This window comes from Ischnura elegans, chromosome 9 (genome assembly GCF_921293095.1).
Source record: "Ischnura elegans chromosome 9, ioIscEleg1.1, whole genome shotgun sequence".
Lineage (NCBI taxonomy): Eukaryota > Metazoa > Arthropoda > Insecta > Odonata > Coenagrionidae > Ischnura > Ischnura elegans.
Genome location: NC_060254.1, coordinates 70571213 through 70596979, shown reverse-complemented (window position 1 = coordinate 70596979; position 25767 = coordinate 70571213). Strand labels below are relative to the sequence as shown.

Below are 25767 nucleotides of genomic sequence, written 5' to 3'. Positions count from 1 at the left end.
CGAACTGCAACGGCGATGTTTACCCGTGTCGATCGAACGTCCACCATTTTAGTACTTATTTCGTCCACCATGACAGTGAGCCTCATCCGGGCAAATCTGACGCGCTAAAGAAGGTCCTTTAGGAAAAGGATCTCAAGTTTTTACGAGGTAAGGTAAAAATTCTGAACCTTTGATAGTGATTTGCATGCTCACCGTATTTATTTTACGGACTTTAGATCATCGGCTCTTGTGAGGTTTGTGAAAGGAAATTGATGTGTGTTTGAAGCCGTAACGACAGCCATCATTTTTGATTTGGAGGGAGAAAAGCCCGCCTTTATGGTATTTAAAGTGTTGCTATTTAATCACGTGCTAATGTGTAGGAATTTTGTTGTGCTGACCGGCTTGATGCGCTGGCAGTTGCTTTTAATAATTGTAGCACAGTTTCACTCGGAATATTTATAAGATTTTTGAATGTGGGTAAAGTAATGTCCTATGGGAGGATAGGTGTTCAGTAAATTAATCCCGTAACGGTTAAATTGTTGGGAGTTACTTGAGAATGAGGTTTTTATGTTGAAGCAATTCCTAAGCTGGGGATATGGAGTGATATTCTTGCCGGTTCGACATGAGAGACTTCATTGTATTAGCTACGTAGCTGTGACAGTTATTGATTTGTGATTATAATTTGGCCGATGGCGTGAATTTATTTGCTCAATATTCCGTGCATTTAGCAGAGTCGTTCAAGTTTTCAGATTTCATTATTGGGCTTGGATGTCTTTTTTCCTCACGTGAAACTTCGTATGGTCCTAGGATTCTCATGCATCTGTAGTAAATTGATCGTGTGGTCCCATGTTATTTTATTTTTGTTTTGAGTAATTTTCATGTTTTCGCATTGATATGGTCTTAATTTTAATTTTTCAAGAATTTATTATAAAAAACATTTTACGGGTAAGAATACCGGCTGCTACCTAATTGATGACAATACGTATGTACGATGTAAGGAGCGTAATATTTACTTCAAATTTTATAAGATCTGCACTTAAACTGGTTTCATTCAGGATTACAGAATACTGCAAGAAACCTAGTTTGTTTATTTTTGAAATTTCTCCGCTCGTCAGTATTTGCATCTTTGAATTACACCAGTCTGAGAGATCGTTACAGCTCAAGACGGTGGTGTGAGGGGCTGGGAGTGGGGGCGTTTTTGGTCACGTGATGCCATGAATTTGCGGTGACGTCATAACGTCGCCTCCCCCGGGCGTGTTCCACACTTCGTTCTTCGCGCGTATTGATTAATCGAGCCGAAAGTGAGAGACGTCTCGGAAAAAAACAATGTTTTAAAGGATCCTAAGTCTTAAATGAAATTACTTACTGAAATATCAACTTTATTTGAATTTATTCCTAAATTAACGAAAATGTTTACCTTCTGCATCTATTTTATTTTGTTATTATGTAAAAAAAAAATAGAAATGTATTTTGTATAATTTCTTGGCGCAGTTATTTTTTCTCATATTGCAGTTTTTATTTATTTGTAATAGCCAAGTGCGTATTATGAGGGATTGTTAGGTTTGTGATGATTTGAAATACAAAATGTGATTGAGCAATTAATTCCACATTAAAGCGAAGCTGTGTTGTTGATAGGATAATGGTAATAATAGTAAACGAGAGGTCAGTTATTGCCTAAATATGAATAAATATTGCCCAGTATTTTGAGTGCTGTCAAATTTTTACTTGAGAAGGACAGTTTTCCTTGCTAAACTTATGATTAATATGTTGAATGTGGACGTAATGTAAATGCTTATAGCAGAGATAAGTTTTTTTTATTTTTATAAAAATTATATTAGAACCTATTTTGAATTTATAAAGTAAAGGTGACAGTAATGAAGGTTTTTTCACCCATTCTTATCCTTTGGTTTTTGGAGAATGTTCATAAAAACTCCCATTAATTATTATCCTAAATCTTGAATTCAATGGTAAAAGGTTATAGCTGTCTTTGAAAGTCAAAAGCAATACGTTTTTGGCGAATAGAATGCATTGCCTTAGGTAAAATGATTGTTGGTGTAATTATAACACAAGAACAAGAAACATGGATTAAATGCAGGTTCCAGTGTCCTTTTTCATTGTACATTTGAATCATTGATGCTCATTTTCTTGCAATCTGAAATTTTGCCTATTTCCAGCTTGATATGTTAAATACTGTCTTTACTGAAATTCCAAACAAATGTACATCCTCTTTTATGGGTGTTTTTTTTAATCCCACTGGATATGGTAATCTCTTCTGCATCTATTAACTTGCAGATTAGGTTGGTCATCCCCTTAAGCTAATGTTTGTCAGTTGACGTTGTGGATTTCTTTCATAGCCTTGTCCAACTATCCCCAAAAATATGTTATGGATGATGTTAACATAAAGACAACGTATTAAGTCATTTATCTTGGATACAATAGATTTAGCATTTAAGAATAGATATTTTTAGAGCAACACAGAGCAATGTCTTAGAACCTCACTTAATTTTTTGGTCCAATAGGAGCAAATAAATGAAAAGAGATTTTTTGCTAAATGGATTGGTGCAGAAATTCATTTTTCCTCTGAGGGAAAGAATTAAAATAATGCTATGCAGAACTCAATATGGGCATCTCCTTTTTTCTTTAATAAAAAAAATTTAATGATTGATGTCCTTACAAGCCCTACCACTCAGCTATTGAAGCAGCTTGCGGAGTAGTATGTAGATGTAAGGTTTTTTAACACAGTCCATAACATACCAGTAATAGCTGTCAACCTTAAGGGCCTTCAGCGGCAATAAATTTCTGAAATGTATTTTATCGTATTATTATGATGGCGGAAGTCTCATTCATAAATATGATTCAATAGTTAACGGGGATGTTTGGTATTGTTGATTTGTAAGAAAAATGAGTGATTTTTAATCTACTAATGCTGCTGAGGGGTAGTTAATCCTCGATAAAAGTTTTATAATGGATCATGTATCGTCATCACTTAATATGTGAGCTCTGAAATTTCAACAAAACATGTCCAAAAGAAATAATATGATACAGGGGACAGTTGGGATCTGGAATGCCGTGAGATGAGTGGCTTCTAGGGTTGAGGGGACAAAAGTAGCCATGTGAGACTAGCTAGAGAGTTTTTGGAACCAGCGGTGGCGTGGTCTTCGAGATTTCCTCACTCACATTAAATAACACTTACATCACACAATAGGAAAAATAAAAATATTGCCACCGAGTTGAAAATATTTTGATAGCTTATCTTATTGATATCCATTATCGCAATGTATCATCTGATATTATTGTATATATCTTGACTTATGATTAGGAGGTGATTTTTTTATTGGGTAGCATTTAAGGATATTTTTTCATAATATTTAATTAGGCCCAATGAGATGATAGTTATTGGTTATCGTAATTGACTATTCTATTACCTATATTGAAAAGGAATCACATTATAATATTGACTTTTCAATACTGCCCAGGCCTACACCTGGGAGCCCTAAAAATATGAATCTCTCATACCTGTGGCTTAGTCCGTTGAGTTCTACCATCACATTTCCAAATGATCGTTGCGGTTTCAGTACTGTCTGAGTGATCTTAAATGCATAAATGACTGTCCATGCACGAATTTGCTAAATCCATGACTGTCTGACCACATCCTGCGGGTTTATGTTACCTTGTGGAGGAAATTAGTATGTTCGAGAAATGCTATCAATATCATGATCTATTCATGTATAAGTTATATACCAGTCATTAATCACATTTGTAAACTTATAACATTCGATTATGGTATTCTGACTGATTGTAATTTGTCCTAATTACAGATGATTCCAAGAAAACAGTTACGGAACTCAATGGTGCTCTCTGCTAGGTGAAGTGGATGAGCTCCATTTAAGATCAAAGTTTTGAGTATGTAGTGTAGTCATACTTTTGACATGTCACTCCCTGTTAAGTGCAGTTTTAGTTCTTGCAGTTAATTGGGATTCGACTGCCGTGCCCCTAAGTGGTGATTGTAACGAGACCATTGGTTGGCCAGGGCAGTGTGAAAGGCCTGGTGTGTAACTGTGGCATGTGGCTCCGTAGTGAGCAGCGAAGTGGTGGGGGGAGTATCGGTCGCTCCTTGAGGGGAGGGACATCTGTGGTGTTAGTGAACTCCAGTGGAACTGCAATAGGTAGTGGTACACGAACTGGATCTGTCAAGAGGCTCAATCGTGCAAGGCGAATGGTTACTAATGGAGGAGTGGGAGGATGTCGCTGCAGGAAACGAAATGGTGTGAATCTATTGAAAGAGGTTGGTAACCATCATCTACTGTTTAGTGTGTGTGCATATTCTATTGGTCATTTAAATCCCAATAAAAGTTTCAGGGGTAAAATTTTGTAATGAGATTCTCTCTCAATTTTTTGCTCTATTTCTCTCCTGACTCAGCCCTCAATTTTTCAATTTGGCATAGCTTTTTCTTCATCTCAAACAAAGCTGCGAAATTTGGAGGAAGAAGTTTGAGATATTCTAGTTTGCTGGTACATGTATTGGAAAATGTCTCATTGAACGAAGCTTTTAATGTTTTCATTTATATGAGTGATGAATGTAGAGTGATGACAATGAGCCAAAATTCTTCACTCGTATGATGAAACCTGTAGGTTTGCACTCCTCTATTGTTTTCATATTTTATATGTTCCAGCCAATACCTCTGTGAAAATTTTCTGTTTTACACACTAATTAGTGCTTTTCTGGGGGTCCCTTCGGAAGTGTAATGCATATAGCTCAGGTTTCCTTGTAGCAATGAAAAATATTATCCCATACTCAACTCTTTTGCGCATAGTTATGGGTTAAAAAATCCCTAGGGTCCTGAATATTACCGCAAGCCTATGGTTTTCTGTGGCACGCCACATGCCACTGAGCCAGGGTATCCAGGGTATCCAATGTACCCAATAATATAACCAATCTCCAAACCAAGGCCCACAGGCCACGTCTGGCCCAACGCATAATTTCATTCGGCCTGCCAAACAAATCCCTGTGTATTTACTTATAGTTGGCTCATCTAATCTGGAGGGTGATTGTAATGACATTTTGAAGTCAAAATGACAGTATCATTCGTCACACTAATTTGGTTGCATAAAACTAAGCAGAGGAATCTCTTTGGTTTACCCTGATTTTTTTAAATAAGATATTTTTTTAATTTTTCAATGCTGATACTCTAATTTTTGAGGAAATTAAATCACTAGCTCTGATTTGTTTTTTTTTTTCTCTTTAATGCTTCAGCCCACATAAATGTGGGAAATATATATTGTGGCCGTCACATAAAAATGTTTATATACCTCTGCACAAAGCCATCCAAGTTCCTCAAATCCCGTGACAATTTTACCAGCAATCATAAAAATTGAAGAACCTGAACTGTATAAAGGTCTGCTCATTGTCTATTAAAGCCAAAAGTCGGTGGATCAATTCCCTGGAACAGGGAAATTTTTTCCCACAGCTAATAATGTGAACTTCACTGCATTTCATGTGGCAGGCATGAAATATGTATGCTGAATAAAATTTCCTTACCATTTAAAAAATATATGCTCATTTGCTTCATAGGTATAGGGAGTAATAAATACTGTAAAACACAGGTATATACACGGTATGGGGTATGGTTTATAATGCTCAAAGAAAAAAGGTTTTGTGTTGTAGTCTATTTGGATTTAACTCGTTGAGAATGCTTCGTTCAAGGTACCGAACCATACTTTCAGTTTCCTTGCAGCTATTTGTCCGTACATTTCTTTAATTGACCCCTTTATGTGATGCAGTTTAACTGGATATTAGCAGGTACCTCATAATGTGCACTAAAGTGGCTCGGTAATCCAACTTTTTCACTGGGAGTCTGGGATAATCCAGTCAGTGTAAGTAACATATCAAATGAAAGGATTCAATTAAGCATCGTATTCTTTTCAGAAGGGATATATGTGTTAAATACCATAGTTGTCATTTAGATATTGGCATAGTTTATCAAGCAAAACATGTTTTCCCCCAATTAAGGCAAAGTGCCGTATGTCATTATGTAACCAAGGAAACTAGCCTTGTAGTCCAGGTCATTATTACGGATAATTTGAGAAGCATGGCGAATACTAAATGGAAGTTTCCTCTTGCAATTTTACCTCATCAAATTTTTTATCAGACTATTCAAATGTGTAATTGGTAGCAGTTGTTGTTCTTTTGTTGGTCATCGCACACAATAATTCCATGCATTCTTATATTAGTCTTCTCTTGGTATTTATGAATATGAAGTAGTTACTTAATTAAAATCTAGGTTAAAAGTGGTTTTGTCCCACTGTGAAAAGCAAAGTCATGCAGTAATAGGTACTTAGAATTGGGTCATTTCTTGCCCACCTCTAGTATGTGGCGAATTCCTTTCTTTGGATTCTGTGTATATGTTTATGTTTTACTGTATTTATTATTCCCTATATCCTTTGCTGTGTTGTATGATTACAATTGAGGACTTTTTGTGCCGGAGTTAGTTTCCTATGATCAGTGAATTCAGTAGGAAAATAATAATACCTAAATATAGAGTACCATCCTGCTCTTTGTGGTTCAGTGAAAATAAAGCATCAGCATAAAGTTTTACTTTGTTCTCTTTTTGATGTGAATATTCTCATGTTTTCAGACATCTAGAGGAAATGTTTTGCACATTAAATCTGGGCTGGTGACTCCATCCAAGCAAGGGCATAAAGCCAACTCAGAGAATAGAAGTCGAAGGGTTAGCGAACAGCAAATGGCTACCACAGCAGCTACAGATTCTGCTATAATGATTGCTATGGCATCACCTATGATGAAACTTAAGAAAAAAAGAAAACGGAGGAGGAATAGTATTAATGACAACATGATTCATGATGAAACCATCATATCTTCTACTCCTTTAATCACAAAGAATCCTGGGACAACGATGTCTGCTACCAAGCCGAATGTAAAGGTGAGGGTGCTACTTGTAATGGAATTTACTTATTAGTGTGGCTGGCCTTTGAATTTTGAGGCCTGTAAAAGTTTTCAGAATTTGTGAGACTGTGAATTCTTACTGAAATTTCAGGATTTTATTATACATGAGGTAAAATGCTGAAATTTTAGTGTACTATCTTTCCTGTTGCACCATAGAATCATGTAATATGTTCTTTTACACCTTTTTTATATTACTAAATACTTTCTGAATTCATGAAAGAGTGGATAAATGATTAAGTTCAGTTTCAATGGTCGAAAAATAGTGAAGAAAAACATGCTAGAAAAAAATAGGAAAACTTCTCTTTTTCCTTTGCCATTGCCCTATTGCCTGTTTGTTCCACTGGTTTCTTTCTACCAACAATGCATTTATATGGCAATTATTATTTCAAAATTTAACATTTTCCATTCAACGACCTATAAAATGGTACTTGCTAGATTCATGTTTGTAGAAATTTGTAATAATATTGACATTGTGTGTGCCTTAATACCTGCTGTGCGAAAAGTCTTGCTTATTTTTTCCTGAAAGTACATGTTGATTCTTGCTTTAGCCCTAAAATAAATAACAGAGAATAAAATTGCCTTGCGGCAGATAATGAGACCATTTTTAGCAATTGGTAATGGTGAAACAACTGGCAACATTATCATCGCACTCAGCTCCTCTTTCCGGTGAAATTCTATAAGTGTGTGGTCAAGAGTTTCATTGTTAGCAAGTGTGCATGATAACAATGATCATTTCCCCCACAGCATTTTTCTTTGTGATTGATTTGGAGTCGGGAAAAATACCAATATGTAGGTATTTACTTTTCATGAAAAGTTTTGCAATATATTCTCATGTGCAGTTCTGGTATTTTCATTTTTTTTATTATGCCATGGATATTGTTTTCAGCTGTTTCAAAAGTCTAATAAGGGGTATAATTATGTATTAGAGCAATTTGCAGATATGTCTTTCTCTCAGTAAAATTAAAAATTATATAAGTGGAGCAATTGTATAGTAATTTAGTTTTCACAAAATGAAGGATACAATCCTCTTGCCATTTTTCTTCTTACTGTAACTACAGTGTAGTAAGTTAAAAATAATGGTCAAACACTCAAAAGCATTTCTTTATTCCAACAAACAAAAAGTAAAGTACCGTGTCTCACAACGTGGGATTATTGCTGAATTTGGTACAAAGGCTTTTCTTTTTCCAAAGGATTTCCTTTTTTTGTGCCAATAATACGATCTCTAAGTGGAATGTAATATGTAGCAGTATAATTTCTTTTATGTGGTACTTCTTAAAGGTTTAGCTAGATGAGGTGGGTCAGGGGGGTCAAACCCTCTTCCCCCCTCTTACCTCCTCAACCCACGTTAAATGTTTTCAAGGTGTTCAGGTCTAATGTGTCCCCCCTCCAAATAAGCCACCAATGTATTTTACCCCCTCTCCATCTGATTCTGCCTCCCTTTTCCTCTTGTTGTAATTAATATGACCTGTAATTTCTCGGTCAATTTTTATGATGATTCCTGACTATATATCTACATCTCAAATGAAACTACTATTTCAGCCCCTGAAGCTGATGTCTTGCGTGGAAAATGAAGAGACAAAGGAAAACTGGCAGCAGCTGGACGTGAATGAAGAGGGGACTGCAACTGTAGACGTGTCTCTCTTTAGTCCCCCCTTTCATTCTGTTCAACCATTTGAGGGCAGTCCCCCTCCTAAACCAGAGGAATTGGGACTTGTGTTGAGGGATGGCTTGAGCGAAGTGGAAAATGGACTGCGAGAAGCACACCTGCCATCTCCAGCATCACCTCCTTCCCCAAGCCCACCAGATGATATCACTTGCCTCTTAGACGATGATGATGCTAAGGGCACTGGTAAGTAGATCTAATACCGAGGAATTTGTTGATCTCTGATCCCTTATTCAAGGAACCCTTTAGTTAGTGGTGTTAATACCATAGAGTTGTCACTGATGTGGATTTGAGTGTCTAGAAATTAACTTGGAATATCATTACGTTCTCCTCCCAACTTCATGACTCCTAACGTTATAATTTTTATTAAAACATTTATTGTTTACGTGTAAAATTGTCATTGGCATCTGGCATAAATTTAAAAGCTTAGATCCAGCCTAGATAGTATCATCCCTTCATCATGGCACAGTACAGACAAAGTGGATGTATAATACTTCTTTGTGTTTAGTTACTGTCTACTCACATTTTGAGGAGAAACTTAACTTGGTAATAAAATTTTTGTGCTAGAGTTTGTTTTAATTTTTCTGGTAGAGTTTGAAGAAAAAAGGGCACAAATATTTTTCTAGAATTCCTAATGCTATTGCCTCAATTTTTATTGTGTCCATTGCTTAAAAATCATGTATAAAATTTCAGTTTGGATTGGTTATTTTATTTCATTGGAACATCAGATTCATGGAAGAATGGGAACCAGTATCTTACAATGAATATATAAGTGTAGACTTACCGTATAAGCGCGTGTAAGAGGCGCACCTTTTTTTCCCAGACATTGTAGCCGAAAATAGGGGTGCGCCTCTTATACAAACCTCTTATCTTCCCCCCCCTCCCCTTCCCCGGTCGCAAGTCCAAGGGGAACTGAGTGGCCTTGGTTTTCAGCGTGAGTCATCTGAAATCTGAAACCCTGGGTCAAATTCAAGCGGCAGGCAGGGGAGTTTCTCCCTTAGTGACGTATTTTTAAAATGCTCCTGTTTGAATTTCTTGCAAGCATCGCGCCGTCACGTCGGTACCCCGGAGGTGTGCATTGAAAAGATCGCGCGGGGTGATTCGCTCCGGAGCGCGCGCTTAATTTACTGCCACGAGTGGGCATCCCGCGGCATTTATATTGCATATAGTAATCGCGTATCAAACGTATAGAAACGCGTAGTTTTGAAGGACATACCTGGTTAATAGTCAACATCTGTCTTGCCGAGCAATTTACATTACGCACAGCACCTGATTTTTGAAAAATCATCTTCAGACGCTAATATGAGGATTTATGCAACTGAAAATTATATTTGTGTCAAAACCTGCATTTTAAAAAATTCGAACGAGTGTGTTCATTGTTGGACTAAATGGTGGATAGAAGAAATCGGAAATGCTAGTAAGTGAAGAGCGCTGAAGGAGTGGTCGAGGGGAAGGAGCGCGCTCCCTCCCCTCCGTATTTCAAGCTACGAGGCTATGAGCGAAGGAGCAAGGGAATAGCACGTCCGATCTTGCATGTGACGTCGTTACCTTTAAAGCGAAGGGGCGAAGGCGCAGCAATGTGATATACGCAGTTTGCGTTGCCTGAAGTTTCCAATCCGTCTCGTCTTGTTTGAATGCGCTTATGCTACGCTTGTTTCTTCCGAAATTGTGCTGTTTTGACTATGTTGAATATTAGTAGCCTTGTTTTAGCTATAAATCTTTGTGTCAATCAATTAGAGCTCAAAAAACTTATATGATTTCAGATATACGTCGCGTTAGGTCTAATTCTTTTTAGAACCTCGTGCGTGTCATACAATTGCTGAAAGATATCGAGATATCTTCGAGCTCAGAAGGTGACTCACCTAGCATTTGACCTCGGAGAATTGAACCTGGTAGACCGAAAAAGGTCAGTTGGTGAGATGGGGTAGGGATGAAACACGTTTCCATTGTTCCCCTGTAACTTGATATTTTCCTATTTTCCTGTGGAGTCTCGGAAAGAAAAAAAACGGCGGAGGCATTGGCTGATGGAGGGCCGAGTGTAGTTCCGTTAGTCCCCTTGCACCCACACCGATTCTGGACGGCCGGTAAAATATCGGCCGATATTATCCCGATTATTTGAGCCGGCGCCGGCGATCCACAGTGACAATGGCCGGCAGCTAACCGGCATTTTGCCGGTGCGTGGTCGGTACGTGTGCAAGCTCCAATGCTCTCCCATTGTTCACTATTGGAATTTGGCCGGTAAAATATCGGCCGATATTTTACCGGCGAAGCGATGCGTGCACATACGCCGGATTTTTACCGGTCAAACGATAAGTTGCTATGTTTTTGAGCCGGCGCCGGCGATCCACAGTGACAATGGCCGGCAGCTAACCGGCATTTTGCCGGTGCGTGGTCGGTACGTGTGCAAGCTCCAATGCTCTCCCATTGTTCACTATTGGAATTTGGCCGGTAAAATATCGGCCGATATTTTACCGGCGAAGCGATGCGTGCGCATACGCCGGATTATTACCGGTCAAACGATAAGTTGCTATGTTTTTGAGCCGGCGCCGGCGATCCACAGTGACAATGGCCGGCAGCTAACCGGCATTTTGCCGGTGCGTGGTCGGTACGTGTGCAAGCTCCAATGCTCTCCCATTGTTCACTATTGGAATTTGGACGGCCGATATTTTACCGGCCGTCCAAAATCGGTGTGTGTGTGCAAGGGGCCCTAAATCTACGACGTGGTTATTATCCTACGGTCCTGAGATTGCCGCGATTGTTGTCCAATCTCTTGGGAAGGTTCATTCTATGTGCCTGTCGTGTTTTGCCTTAAAATTTTCCACGGCTGCAATTCTATTGCAATACTCCTGCGAGAGCTTTTAAACAAAATTGTTCGTGAGTAGGACAAGCAACGTAGAGCGATGCCGTATGCAAAGAGAGGATCGGAACCCTTTCTACTCCCTCTTATGCCGCTATTACCGCCGTAGTTATCAAAATTTCCTCTTTCAAATAGTAATGAAAGAGGAAATTTCGATAACTGTCGAAATTCCAGGCATACGTCTGCAACACCGCACGACAGGATAAAAAAAATGTCGCAAAATTTTTTTTCTTTATAGCTTTGATCCTCAAATTCAGTGGCGGATACAGATGGGGGGCGCGGGGGGCGCGCGCCCCTCCCTTGCGGGTCCGGCCGTATTGGCAAACATGACGGAACCACGATTGTGACTTTTTTTATATCATAAGATGGCATCCTATCTATATACAGCCCTCGTGGTGACTGACTCACTGATGGATACAAATTCCCGACCACTTCTAGAAGTGCTGGAGAGCTGAAATTTGGCACGCGTGCGGGGAACCGGAAATGATTCGGAGGAAAAATCCGAAAACCGGAAGTTTCCGCCACGTGTCGTCGCTAGAACGACAAAATGGCCGAAATTGCGCTTTTTCCGGGGACCGTCTTCCGGTTTTTATTTTACTGCGCGCGAACCGTGCATGCCACACGGATCGTTAATGCATTTTTTGAAAGCTGGTAAATGTAGTAACGTAATTATGTTATGTTATAAGTTTCATGTTAAGAAATTTGCTGCCAAAATGGCGTTCAAAAATTGGGTTTTCGAAAAATATTTCATAACTTCCGCTCCCCTAGTCGTAATTACAGGTGTAGGATATTGAAAATGATTATTATATATGCTCATAACATAGTCTACGAAATGTAGGTAACGTTTTTCTTTCATCGTCCTTGGTTACTGAGAATAAAATTAAAATATTCCGAAAATCACCGAAAATTACGATTTTCAAAAGATTAACACAAGGTTTTGTCAATTTTCGCTCAACCGATTTCTTTCAAACTATGTAGTTACATACACCTATGCATTGTCTTTCAGAAAACATAAACATTTTAATAATAGTTTAATGGATTTAACCGCGAAAAAATAAAAATGGCGGGCACTGCTAACATTTTTCAGGGACTGGTTTGCTTTTTATTGTATTACTTTCGAAATATGGATGTCATAGGGCACAATTCTTTTAGACATGACAGTAAATGAATGTGACCATATAGTACCGTCATCTTTTAACCCCCAAAAACCCCCTAAAAAATTAAAATTAGCATATAAGTAGCCTTGTCGGGTACCTTTCGTCACAATTCCGCCGCTTTTCCAATCCTTACCATTCATCGCTACGGAATTGATGTGGACGATTGATGACCGCTGGCAGTAAAAACCTATAAACCCCCGGTAAACCCACATACACCCCCCCCCCCAAAAAAAATTTTCAAATAAGTCTACTTTTTCGGTACTTTTCGTGACTATTCCACCGCCCCCAACGACTCATCCCCCCGAAATTTATGTCAATGGATGGTGACCGCCAGGAGTACACACATTTAAACCCCCGGTATCCCCGTGAAATCCCCCCCAAATGTAAAATGTGTCATTTAGTCTCCTATTTGGGAACTTCTCGCAAACATTACGCCACACTACCCGTCCCCTCTGAGCTCTAGATCCGGAATATTTGGTGAGGGCGAGCCACCGTAAACCATACGGGAAAAAATACCAGAACACCCCCGATTACCTCCTGGAACATCGCTGAAAAAAAAATAAAACAAATTTAAACTCGCCTTTCCGAATAGTTTTCGACACAATTTAACCGGTGCCCCTACCACTTATTAAAACCCCCGATAACCCCGTGAAACCTCCCAAAAAATTTCTAATAAATAGCCTCTCCAGGGAAAAGAATCGTAAGACCACTCTTCCGGTCCCCTAGGACTTATCGGCACGGAATTTATGAGAACTTTTAGTGACCACTGGTTTAACACAAGTATAAAACCCCCGGTATTCCGTAGGAACCCCCCGAAAAAAAAATGAAAAACTTGTCATTAAGTCTTCTTTTATGGGTACTTGTCGCCACTATTAATCCGCATTGCACTACCTTTTACAATCATCGCTACATGATCACTGTGCACTTTTGGTCACCGCATGCATAACACATTAAAATCCCCGAATCCCCCTGGGCACCCCTCTCGGTGGGGAAGACCATTTATAAGGGCTAGGCGGAGCAGCCGCGGGGGGGCTCCTCAACCCCAAGGCGGCGAAGCCGCCCCACAACGAGGAACTGGCGTAGGCGAGGGGGAGCTTCAGCAATCCCCGGGCTGCGTAGCCGCCCCGATGTTCAAGCGGCGCAACCGCTGTGGACTCCCCCCACCTCTGGGCGGCGAAGCCGCCCCTTAAACGAATGACGGTGAAACAGTTCCGAAATGCCCTCGCCCTCTGGCACACTAAACCCCCAGGCGGCGAAGCCGCCCTTCAGCGAGGAACGGCGAAGCCGTTCCGAGGAATGAGTGGGGCACCTCCCTACCCCCTGGCCGGCGAAGCCGGCCCCTAGCCGTGTTGAGATTATTCGAACTTCAAAAGTCTTCGAACGACCACAAATGTAGACGGCGAAGCCGGAACCGGGGTTTTAAGGGGCGGAGCCCCTTAACGAGCGCGCGGAGCGTGCGAGTTGTCTTATATATGTGTATAATTACATTAATTAAAATTTTATTTTACTCTGCCTGTGACTTGATTATTTTTTATTGCGATATCGCGATAAAAAGTAAAGGCAACTCAATATATCTTTTGCGCCCCCCCCTTGAGTGTTTTCTGTATCCGCCCCTGCTCAAATTAGGGGTGCGCCTCTTACACACGCTTATACGGTATTCTTCTTTGCGGTGCAAAAAACCTCATGGTTAGGCATTGAGCAAAAAAAGCTTCAATGTCAAGGGATGCTAGCTTACTACTTTCAACTAAGTGCCTGCCATAAGAATAGAATTTGGGAAATGTGGTTTATAAAATGTTGCCAGCTACTCTCAATGAAAATATCTCTGCATTGGTGGGTTGACGGGCAACAAGAGGGGTCAAAACAGATTTATGAAGCTGCAAGCTTAGATTTTTTACTTCCTGACCTTTCATTCACTTTCACTACAAATCTCCTGACTCTATGCCCCCTAGACTCAGAAAATCCTTATGAATACTTACTGAAATCTCTTATTTTGCATATTAGCACTCCACCCAATGACCATGTCAAGTATCCTCCTCAATATTCTCCGGAAATTTTTTGACTTCTATGGGCACAATGGTCATTTCTGTAAATCAGCAACATGTTTGATGCATGGGTCTTAACTGTGCATTGAATAGCATGGAAAATAAGCCAAGAAAAAGTTGAACGAAATGAAGTAATGTGGAATCTTGATTCATCAGTTTTGGCTTATGTATATTGGGGTTGCACAATCTCTTGTTCTTTGTCATTGCTCAGCTGTGTTATCTAGAAATGTTTTGCTAAATTAATACTGTATTTAATTTCTCCTCCCCTTTCATTGTTCAATATGGCTTCATAATGGATTTGCTGTTTCAGTTTATAGCTCATGAAAGTAGGTTTCCGTAAAATATATGACGTAAGTCCTTTTAATGCAGGAAAATAGTTTACATTAATATTAAAATATATCCTGGAATCTCTCTTGTCCAAATGTGTTGGAGAAATTGAAGCAACCTTGTTTTTTTGTTGAAAGAAAAATATAATTTTTTTCATTAGTGGGAAGAACCTTGCCTTTTACTTAAATGAGTCTTTATATTGAAAAAGCTTTCCGTGCATGGTCATCATTTGCTGGGCAAAATGGTGTGATATTTGACTTAGGTTTGATCAAGTTCTTTAGGGCTAGGATTGACAGCTACTTTTCACAAGGCCTTTGGAGTCAATGTAGAGATCCAGGTTCATGCCATGTATTGTGTAATTATCAGTTTGAATGACCTTTGGTTTGATTAACCACCACCTTTAGAACTATCTCATCACTGCGGCTATACCATAACGTCTGATGAGGAGGCAACCCTAGCCCTCTCATACTGTGAGCAGCATATGGGTGAGGATGGAATGGTGGTTGTCGGGGGTATAGGGGGAATGCTTCTAGGGGCCAGGGTTGCATGCAGGGGGCTGAGCAATGGGGAAGAAGAAGACAAGGGTGCCTATCACCAACACCTCTGTGGTGCCTGTGAAGGGGAACCAGGGGAGGTGGTGGAGGAGTACACTGTGGCAGGCATCGGGAGTGGTGGAGGAGTCGTCGAGGTTGTGTCATCATCATCAGTGGAAGAGGAAGATTGGGAAGCCTTTGATCCGTACTTTTTCATCAAGCACCTGCCACCACTTACGATGGAAATGAGAGCGCGATGTCCTGCTTTACCTCTGAAAACTAGAAGCAGTCCTGAGTTTTCATTGGTCCTGGACCTGGTGAGTATTGCAATAATTTTATTTCTTGCATAGATGTTTTCATGAGTTAGCCCATGTTCCTGGGTCAAATACAGTGAAACCATTGCATAGGGACACATCCCTCTTGGGGACAGGTTTCAATTCCCTTTTATATCTCAGGCATTGTCAATGTATTTATTTTTTTAGGATTTCATGTGGGATAGTCGAGTTCAGGAATGCTTTCATTTTGATTTCAAACTGTCCCTCATCACCAGCGTGTAATACATTTTTCACTCAGCAAGCGATTAGAGGAAGATGAGGAATGGAATTTTAGTAATTATATAAGATTATACAGTAATATATTATTATTAACATAAGTACTGAAATTACAAAAAATATTACTGCTTGGCTATTATTCAATTAACTTGTTGGGGTAGGGGAGGAAATGCTGTACCAAGAAGAGGGTCAGGCCAGCCCCTTGCCAATGGTAGATTTTGAGAGGGGAGTCACAGAGGTCATAAACTCCCCCAAATTTTATCAGAAATTTTAAATTTTATTGGTTTAATAGTTTTTGTATCTTTGTAAAGGGGGACATGTGCATGGCTACGAGTCCCACACGTGGGAAAAGCTCAATTTGTATTTATCAGAAAGCATGGATCTCCCTACTGAAACAAAAAACAAGCTCAAAAATAAAGTAAGCTGTGTCCCAAATCGTTAGGCACTAGGGAACATGGATTTGGATTATCCCAAATTTGATGCTGAATCCGCCCCTGACCCTCATCCCCTCAAAAGGCCACAAGCAACCAATGCTTATTCTTCAAAAATGTTAAGTAATGATCGTAAGAGTGCTAGAGTCTGGGGAAATGAAGTTTTTTGCCAGAAAATAGCCTTGAATTTTTTTAAATTTGGGAATCTTATATCAACTCTGAGTAATGAGACCTCATTTCAATAAATATAATCTCAGGATAGTTTTTCATTGTCTGAAATTTTAAAATACTGCAGACTCCTTCGGTAAACAAGCAAGGCAGCTTTGATAAGGAAATCTTCTGTCATTCACTGAAGTTTCTCCAATGCCTTTATGCCACGTTTTCCCATATAAATGTTATAATTGTGTAATCCCCATGCATGCAATACTTGGGAGGACAAAATTACAGGTGCATGAGGTAGATATTTGGGCTCTCTTCATTGCAACAGTTGATTTATGGAATGTTAGTTTTACTCCGATGAAATTAATGTGCCATGTAGTGTATCTTTGGCTGCAATTAAAATAAGATGTTATATTATAAAATCGACAGATTTAGGCGTTACTTGGTGGAACGATGAGATATTCATGGTGAAATAAAAACAGTACTATTCCACAAACTTATGTTTTTGCAGTCTACTAGTTTCGACGTTTACACCGTCATTATGATGGTGTAAACGTCGAAACTAGTAGACTGCAAAAACATAAGTTTGTGGAATAGTACTGTGTTTTTATTTCACCATGAATGTTATATTATGCATATCATGCTAAATTTGAAAACAAATGCGTGCAACTTTCTACAAGTAATGCCAACTGCTATAAATTAGCCTACTATACCAAGAAAATTCAACTGATTCTGGGGAGATATAATGGAACTTGAGCGTATTAATTAAATATAATTGCACTTTTCCACAATTATTTTAATGCACACAATGCATTTCGGCTATTTTGATTCTAGACTAAATATTTTGTTCCTCCCCTAATGCCACTGAATCTAATCGAATGTAGTATTTGAGCCTCGTGATAATGACTTCGGCCAGTCGCAATGGAAGTAGATTTGAATGCAATTTCCATTTTTTCTCGCCCTGCACCGGTGTAGCAGGAAGGTAAAAAGGTATGAAACGCACGCAAGTATAGATTTGGTTCGTTGATTCCGCGCAAGCCCGTGGTGAGACTTAGGAAATCGGTGGCCCGTGGCGCAGGTCGTGATTTTAGGGAAGACCTTGATGAACAATCTGTTTTTTCCTCCCCTTACTTCCGATACAGGTGAATACGAAGGGAAATCGTCGTTCGATTTTAATTTACCACGTTTAATCGCCGTTCGATAAGTAGTCGACAGAGTTAATGCGCGTTATTTGGTCGCCTCCGTGGTTGAGCCCGAGTCGTAGTTTATCGAGGCAATCGTCGTTCGATTTTAATTTATCGCAATGAAAAATTAAAAAGCAGGAGCAATTTCCACAATTTTACATTTATTAATACTACCGGTTTCGCTTTTCAGCATCATCAGGTGTCAGGACCTGATGATGCTGAAAAGCGAAACCGGTAGTATTAATAAATGTATAATTGTGGAAATTGCTCCTGCTTTTTCATTATGTCACGTTTCCACTCCATCTCGCCTGAAACTATATACTAATTTATCACGTTTAATCGCCGTTCGATAAGTAGTCGACAAAGTTAATGCGCGTTATTTGGCCGCCGCCGTGGTTGAGGCCGAGTCGTAGTTTATCGAGGTGTTAGTGACCTTGAGGCGGCAGTTGCCGAATTCGCCGCCCAGGGTCATCACTGTGTGGAGGAAATGTGATCGAGAGCCATCGTAGCCAAATTTAAGGCGTACCTTATCCCCGAACGGTTTGGGCGAGCACCATGCTCGTAGATGTATTTAGCGGACACGCGTGGTCGTATTTTCGTGACCTTGATATCTTTTCCGTGGTCTGAAGCATATATTTTTTTCAGTCGAATTAGCTTTTAGCAGCTGACTGGCTATCATCCCCGACTTTTCCGTTTGAAGGTCGGCTCAATTCGCGACGGTAGTTTAGTTTCTCTACTAATTAGACTACAACCTGTTGACGACAAATCAGTATTCAAGTTGGAGATGCGACGTGGGCTTTAAAGAGTTTTGCTGGTCGCCCCTTTTCGTTCGTGGGGGGATACGGTCATGTGCTCTTGAGGCGAAACTCGTGTTATCTTCTCCCCATCATTCTTTTCGTCGGTATTCAGGAACATGCGAAAGCGTTAATGAGCCTGGAAGAGAGGAGCGGTGGGGTTTTCGAACAATAAGCTCGTACTTGCTTTTTCTCCAGCCCATTTGATAATTCGGTGGCAGGTTTTAAAATAGGGTGGTTTCCTATTATTTTTTTATTGCCTAAATCAGAAGATCATTAATCCTGGAGCACTAATTTCACGCTTTTAGACTTTTAAATGACGATATCTATTTTCGCGATTAAATGTAAAGTGAAAATTTTCAAGCGCGCGTAAACGCAATGGCTACGTATGGATGCTGGGAAAAGACTGTGTGACATCATTCTGGTTCCGAATGCCGCAGTGTGAGGCCACCTTATTGCGAGGCTATGAGCGCCGCTACGATGCAGGCTGCTAGCGCTTGGCTTAAATAAGGATTATTAAACCTTTATCAAACGAAGAAAACTTTCCGACCTTAGCCAGTTTTAATAGGTGATTATTGAGACGTTTCCCTGAGCTCTGTGCCTCTTGCATGCATTGGTAGTCTCAGACGATGTAAATCTACTCGTCTAGAGACTGGGTCCCTATGACGTCACGTGGAGTGGCATCGCATGGGCACCAATCTGGCCTTTTTCAAATGAGGATAAAATTGACCATTGCCATTCGTCTAAACCGGTATTTCTAAAACCAAATAATTTGTATATTATGAATACACTAATGGTGGGTAACGAATCACAATCAATGCCTTTCGTTTTCTTTGATGAAGGAAACTACCCTATTGGAACCTCATTATTCTCCACTTACGTTTTCGTTGGGAATGCGGGTTAATTACCTTTTATCGTATATCTTTGAAAGACCTATGTGAATTAGCTGTTTTCCTTTCCCTTGCGTCCAATTCAGGTGAACACTAAGGGCAATCGCCTTTCGATTTTAATTTAACGTGTTTAAACCTTATCTTTAAAGTTATGGGTTGGTTTTGATTTATTTCCGTATAAGTTTTTTGAGGAGCCGAATCCCACTTGTATGGCAGCATAGGCGAATAGGTGAAAAATGAAAAGTTTATTTAAACTTTCATTTTTCTTTTAGCTTTCATTTCAAAAGTCAAAATTACTACTGACTTTCTGTGAGTAATATTCTGGTTCATATGAAAATAAAATTTTTTTTCCATTCGAAAATTAAACACTAACATAATTTTTAAAAATACATATTAATGGTATGAAACTAAGATATTCTCTAGTTTTTCTTATTCAAGTTTTGGCTCATGTGTGCATTATTGTAGTTAAATTGTTGTGCATTCTAAAAATGGGCAAAACTGTTGGTAATTGGACTATTAATTTATCATACAGGGTTCCTACTCAAACTAAATTATAAAGTTCACGGTTTTTTTCAGGTTTTCACGGACTAAATATTGTCTAATTCACGGTCTGTTGGTAAGCCATTTTAGGCAGACATATTGATGACGTAATAATCACCGCCCGCAAGTTAACTAAAAATTTATCAACTGCGACAGGTGCCGTGAATTCAAACGTAGCAATGAAAGTGCTATTTCTCATGACGTCACCTATCAATATCAAAATTTAGGTGAAGCTTAAGGTTGTGAGTGGCAAAATGGAGGGAGCAGTGAGGTAGGGAAGTAAAGAAGTATCTTGATTTTTCGCCAGGGTTAATGAACACTTTGTTTGCCGGTCTTCCAATCACAGTCTCAAGATCAATGTGCCGTCATGGCACAAGGCACCAATAATTGCACTTCGAATATACCTGTCTCTCTATGTGGCTCGGCCTTGAAATATCTTTCTTTTTCTTTTGATCTGTCAATTGTAGTTCTTTTTCTATAAGGTTAAGAGATTTTTAAGGTCTTATGATGAAATTCATGGCTATTTCCAGGTTTTTTCACGGTAGACGAAATTCACGGTTTTAAGGTTTTCACGGTTGAGTGGGTACCCTGTCATATAATCAGTAATTATATTGGAATCAAGGTGTATCACTGCTACCTACTGAGCAAAATAGTGTTCTGCTGAAGAGGAATTTTCTTTGTGGTTTCTTACGGAAGAAGAAGATTGATAATATTCTTACAAAGTTTTGCTTTAATCCAATAACATGCATAATTAGATTTGATAAATGTGTACTTTTTGATGTATCAGAAATTTCCATTTAGTTTTTGGTCTCTTTGATACGTGATTATGTGATCAGGCAATTTAAATAGAAAATAATTTTGAACATTTGTTGTTCTCTCTGGGAGGACATGATTTGGTAGCAAAAATATCTTGGCCATGAAGTAATATAGCAACTGATTTATTGTTCTTTTAGTTCATTGCAAGTTTTTATTTCATACACGTATATATTACTACAAATACAGTATCCAGCACAGAAAGATTTAGTCAATGAAATAAATAGGGGTGTGATTCGCCATAAACTGCTCTGAGTGGGGCATTTTGTAGTTTTCAGATGGATTAGTTTGGTACCTGCTAGAAACATAAGGCACTATGCTAAATTTAAAATTGCTTAAACATTTAAGAACAGATAATATCACTTTACAACAGGACTATTGTCAGGAATGACTGACACTGTAAAATAAGGTATACTTTTTTAAAGTAAATGTATTTATTTGTTTGTCCTGCAGACATTAAAGGAATTAGGAATGTATCAAAATTAGTCCATTATCATAGCAATAAACTAAACTCTCTTCCGAGGTGAAATAGAAAATAAGAAGTAACATTTGAAATGGTCATTTCTTTTGATAGAAAGGCTACAGTGATACAGAATCAATAATTTTTAACAGTTTTAAATAAATTATAATTTTGTTAAATGAATGTGATATAAAAAGTATGTAAGTCATCTGGAGTATTAGTGGCTACCCTGAATCAAGAGGCTGTCAGAAAATATGTTGATGTGCACAACAGTGCCCGATATGATGTGTGGGATTGTTATGAGATACACACCATTAAGTGCCATAAGTTTTTTCTAACAATTTTGATTTGGGTATTTTAAACATTCACTGTGGTTGATAAGTTTTGTAACCGTCTGCACATTCAAGATGTAGCTGCTGTGTTTTCAAGTCCTCATGGTCCAGCCTGTGGTTTTAAAATGGCCCCCTTCAGAGAAATGAGTCCCAAGTCCTCAAAAATAGTTTTTTAAAGAAGACTTCACCTTTCCCATGGCCAGCCAGGAATTAGCATAAATTTGAAAATATTGAATTGAAATCAATCAAACATTATGCTGCAAATAATATCTCAGTGAGTTGTAACAATTAAATATTATTATGATTATTAGGAAGATACTAATTTCTGGAATACATTCATATTAATTGAGTGCCATAAAGTATTATTTGTGGCAAATCAGTAGAGAACTTTAAGATGAATACCTGCTTAAAATTATGGTAATTACCTTTTTAATAATTTGTTCTAGGCCTACAGGTTACCCATGCAATTCATTATATCATTTTTTAAGCTGTGCCATTTCAAACGTCACTGCTCAGTGTACTGATATGCAATTGAGTCTTTTTTTGCAATTTCCAATGTCATATTGCATAGGAGTATTTCATAATATTTGATAATTTGGGTATTAAAGGTATATTATCTCTGTAATGTCTAAATATTTTGAATTTACGTATTATGTAGGCATATTGAGAAAAACTTTTTCCAAAAATTAAAAGGGATTACCATGGGTAACATAGTTGGTAAATCAGTTGCTACCTTGATGCAACTAATCTTCAATTATACACCTATATATCTGAACTGTATCAAGTAAAAGGTATTATAATTGTCAAATGTCTTTTGCAGGATGAAACATTGGTACACTGCAGCTTACAAGAATTAGAGGATGCTTCTTTTTCCTTCCCAATGCTTTTCCAAGAAGTTAGTTACCAGGTCTTTGTACGAACCAGACCTTATTTTCAAGAATTCCTGGAGAGGGTATCATCTCTTTTTGAAGTAATTTTGTTTACTGCTTCTAAGAGAGTATATGCTGATAAGCTTCTTAACCTGTTAGATCCTGCTAGGCGATGGATTAAGTAAGTGAAATTTTGCCTAAGGGAAATCCATGTAGACGAGTCAGGAATTTATTCTCTAAGAATTATTTTTGCTGGTGATTATCCATTCTAATTGAGTTTTTTTCTGTGCCTTTTCAGATACAGGCTTTTTAGAGAGCACTGTGTTTGTGTGAATGGGAATTACATAAAGGACTTGACGATTTTAGGAAGGGATTTATCAAAAACAATCATTGTTGATAATTCCCCCCATGCTTTTGGATACCAACTGGAAAACGGAATACCAATTGAAAGCTGGTTTATGGACCAAACAGATTGTGAGCTTATGAAGCTGCTCCCTTTCCTGGAAGATTTAGTTGTAATGGTAAGTTTAATTTGATATTTTAATTCTTATGTTGACCAGTAGTTCTTAACGATTTCAATTCTAATTACTACTTAATTTTGTTTCAGAGGGAGGATGTTAGGCCTCATATTCGCGACAAGTTCAGATTATTCAGCTACCTTCCTCCAGATTGAGTTGAAAAAGTGATTCCAGTTTTATGGTACCTGTGAGTACAATTTAAGTTTGATGGTGGTTTGATATGTTTTGCTTGAGGCTCTGCTTACTTCATTCTCTTTCCCCAGGCACAAAGTGTATGATCTCTACATTTAAAGTGTTTTTGAGCACCTCATAAATGAGGTTCCTCTATCTGAGAAGATAATGATCTGTAACAAATTCCTCTAGCTTTCTCACAAGCTCCTCTCAGTTGAATTAGATATTAAGGCATTGTTTGATATATGCATCTACCCTGTACATACTCTATTGAGTTGTATTTAAGTTTTTATGATATCAATTGTGCTTTATTTGATTGGAAAGTCCATGTAGAAACTGATTTGTCTTAGAATTGATGACAGCTAATGTTGGTGGTTAAATACTGTATGAAGATTCCTCTTTTCGAGGGGGTGCCCCAGGTAACCTTAAATGTTGTACTAGAAGTGTTATTAAATGTTAGCTCCTCTGAAATATGTTGTTATAAAGTGCTATGTAAATAAAATTAATGACAAAGTAAAGGTTTAGTATTGAAGAGAGAAAGGTATAAATGGAAGAAAATGAGTGAAATTCTTGTAGTATTAATGTGTGCACAATACCCTATCACACCGCAATAATATCTATTGTCATTGTTTAATAGATTTATCAATTGTTGAAATACCCTCAGTTGAAGCTATTTGGCTGTAATATGTGCTGGAAATAGTTTCAGTGAAAAGACAAAACTGAAACAATTTAAGCTTTGCTACGTACAGTATTTTAGGTATTACTTTATTATGTTTACCATCAAGTATTTTCTTGTGTAGACTCATGTTTACAAATGGATTCGTCACACAAAAATACTACTAAAAAGAGAAGTTACTTTAGACTTACCTTGTGCGCAGAAAGCATTTAAATGTGTGTACAGGTGTATTGTTTCCCGGTGTGTCAACCACATGACTCTGGAAAAGTGTAAATAAGTCTGCTGTGTTGGCAGTTTACCTTTTGATTCTACCACCTTGTGGACTGTTGCAGCTTTATTGCTATCTTCATCAGTATGGAAATTTAGATGACTATGATGATTTTTGGTGCAAATTTTTATTTTAGCTTATGAAGCTATTTTCTATTGAGTAATATAGTATTTATTTTTTGACAATAGCTGACATTCTTCTGAGTTCTTGAAAAACCTTGTTTAAGAAACTCAGATTTATTTGTCTGCAGCTTATTTTCTTCACTCATATTCTTAAGTTTAAAAGATTAATGTACGAATATAGTTTATGAATGACTTTAATATGTTTTTAATTTGTTTACTACTTTTGTCTTTCTCATTGTATGAAAATTGTATATATGCACAGACATGAAACATAGAAAGTGTATCCCTGTAATGAACCATTAGTGTTTTATTTTTATGCAAAAATTGGAAAATAAAGAGAAGTTTAGCACAGCATGAATGTGCTGAGTTGACATGACTAAATCTCTTATTAACCCTTTCTTTACTAACAACAAAACTAATAGGCAAGACGTTTCTTGACCCGGGAGATGAAAACAGAAAATTTTCGTCTAAGATTTTCTTAAACAGGTGAATGAATGCCGAAAATGTTTCCTTGCTCTCCCACTTTTATGATGGTCACGGGTAGATGAAAGTCTTAGTTTAGGGACCCAATGCAGCAGGGCTCAGGCCTTACCCTTGAAATCCTACAGCAGGTACACAGACCCCTCGACTCTTTCTAGTAAGGGACTGCAGTCAAAGTTTATCATACTCACAAATAAATATTATTTCCTTTCTCAATAAATATAGTCGAAGAATTGATTTCTTTGCCTTCTGAGCAACGTTTACAATTTTTAAACAAAATTCTATCATGAATATTAAATTAAATTAAAGAGAAATTAAGTAAATAAAATACATTTAAAAAAATTAAATTTTATCTCGATTTCAGTATAACATCAACATGGAAATTGTTGATGCATTAAATCTGTTGATATTGACTGTAGAACTTTGTTTAAAAATTTGATCATTCCCAGAAAATACCAAGGAATGCAATTCAAAGTCTGCAATTTACGTGCAAGCAACAATTATCCATGTAGCTAATTCATATAAACAAATCATAAGTTGACTGCCAACCAATGCCACTGGTAGGGTTATTAACCCAGAAAAGGGGGAGCCCTACTACCCTTGGGAGTCCAAGATAATGCCAAGTCCCTGCTAGGATGCTGAGAGTGTGTAATTATCCATGAGACCCTTCTTAACAAATGTCCGGTAAAAATCCTCCACACAGAGGGGACCGAAGAGTCTCTTGGGGATCAGTCATGCTAAGGAGAGAACTGCATCACGAAAGGGTTAAGAGTAATATACTCTTTCCTTCACCATAATCATCCAATTGAAGGGGAAAATTTACTCATTAGCAACGTCTTGCAAAAATTTAAAACATTTTTACAAAAACTGAGGATGTGTTAAAAAATACCTTTCCCATAACTGAAACGAATTGTACCAATATGTATTAGAATCACTACTTCTTGCAGAAACATTGTAATTATCATTAATTAGAACAAACCTCAAAAA

At 38.1% G+C, this 25767-nt stretch overlaps 1 protein-coding gene across 2 annotated transcripts; it reads left to right on the top strand.

The window, feature by feature from the left end:
• The first annotated feature begins 39 nt into the window (after positions 1-39).
• On the top strand, positions 40-24671 carry LOC124165604. 2 transcript variants are annotated; one of them, XM_046543066.1, is made up of 9 exons: positions 40-147; positions 3798-4264; positions 6615-6920; positions 8483-8792; positions 15394-15839; positions 22497-22726; positions 22844-23066; positions 23153-23250; positions 23327-24671. In XM_046543066.1, the coding sequence occupies exons 2-8, from the start codon at positions 4043-4045 to the stop codon at positions 23216-23218; spliced, it is 1803 nt and encodes a 600-aa protein (XP_046399022.1). In that variant the 5' UTR covers positions 40-147; positions 3798-4042; the 3' UTR covers positions 23219-23250; positions 23327-24671. The 2 variants fall into 2 exon arrangements, with proteins under 2 accessions (XP_046399022.1, XP_046399021.1); XM_046543065.1 differs by having other exon boundaries at positions 23153-24671.
• Positions 24672-25767: the final 1096 nt, after the last annotated feature.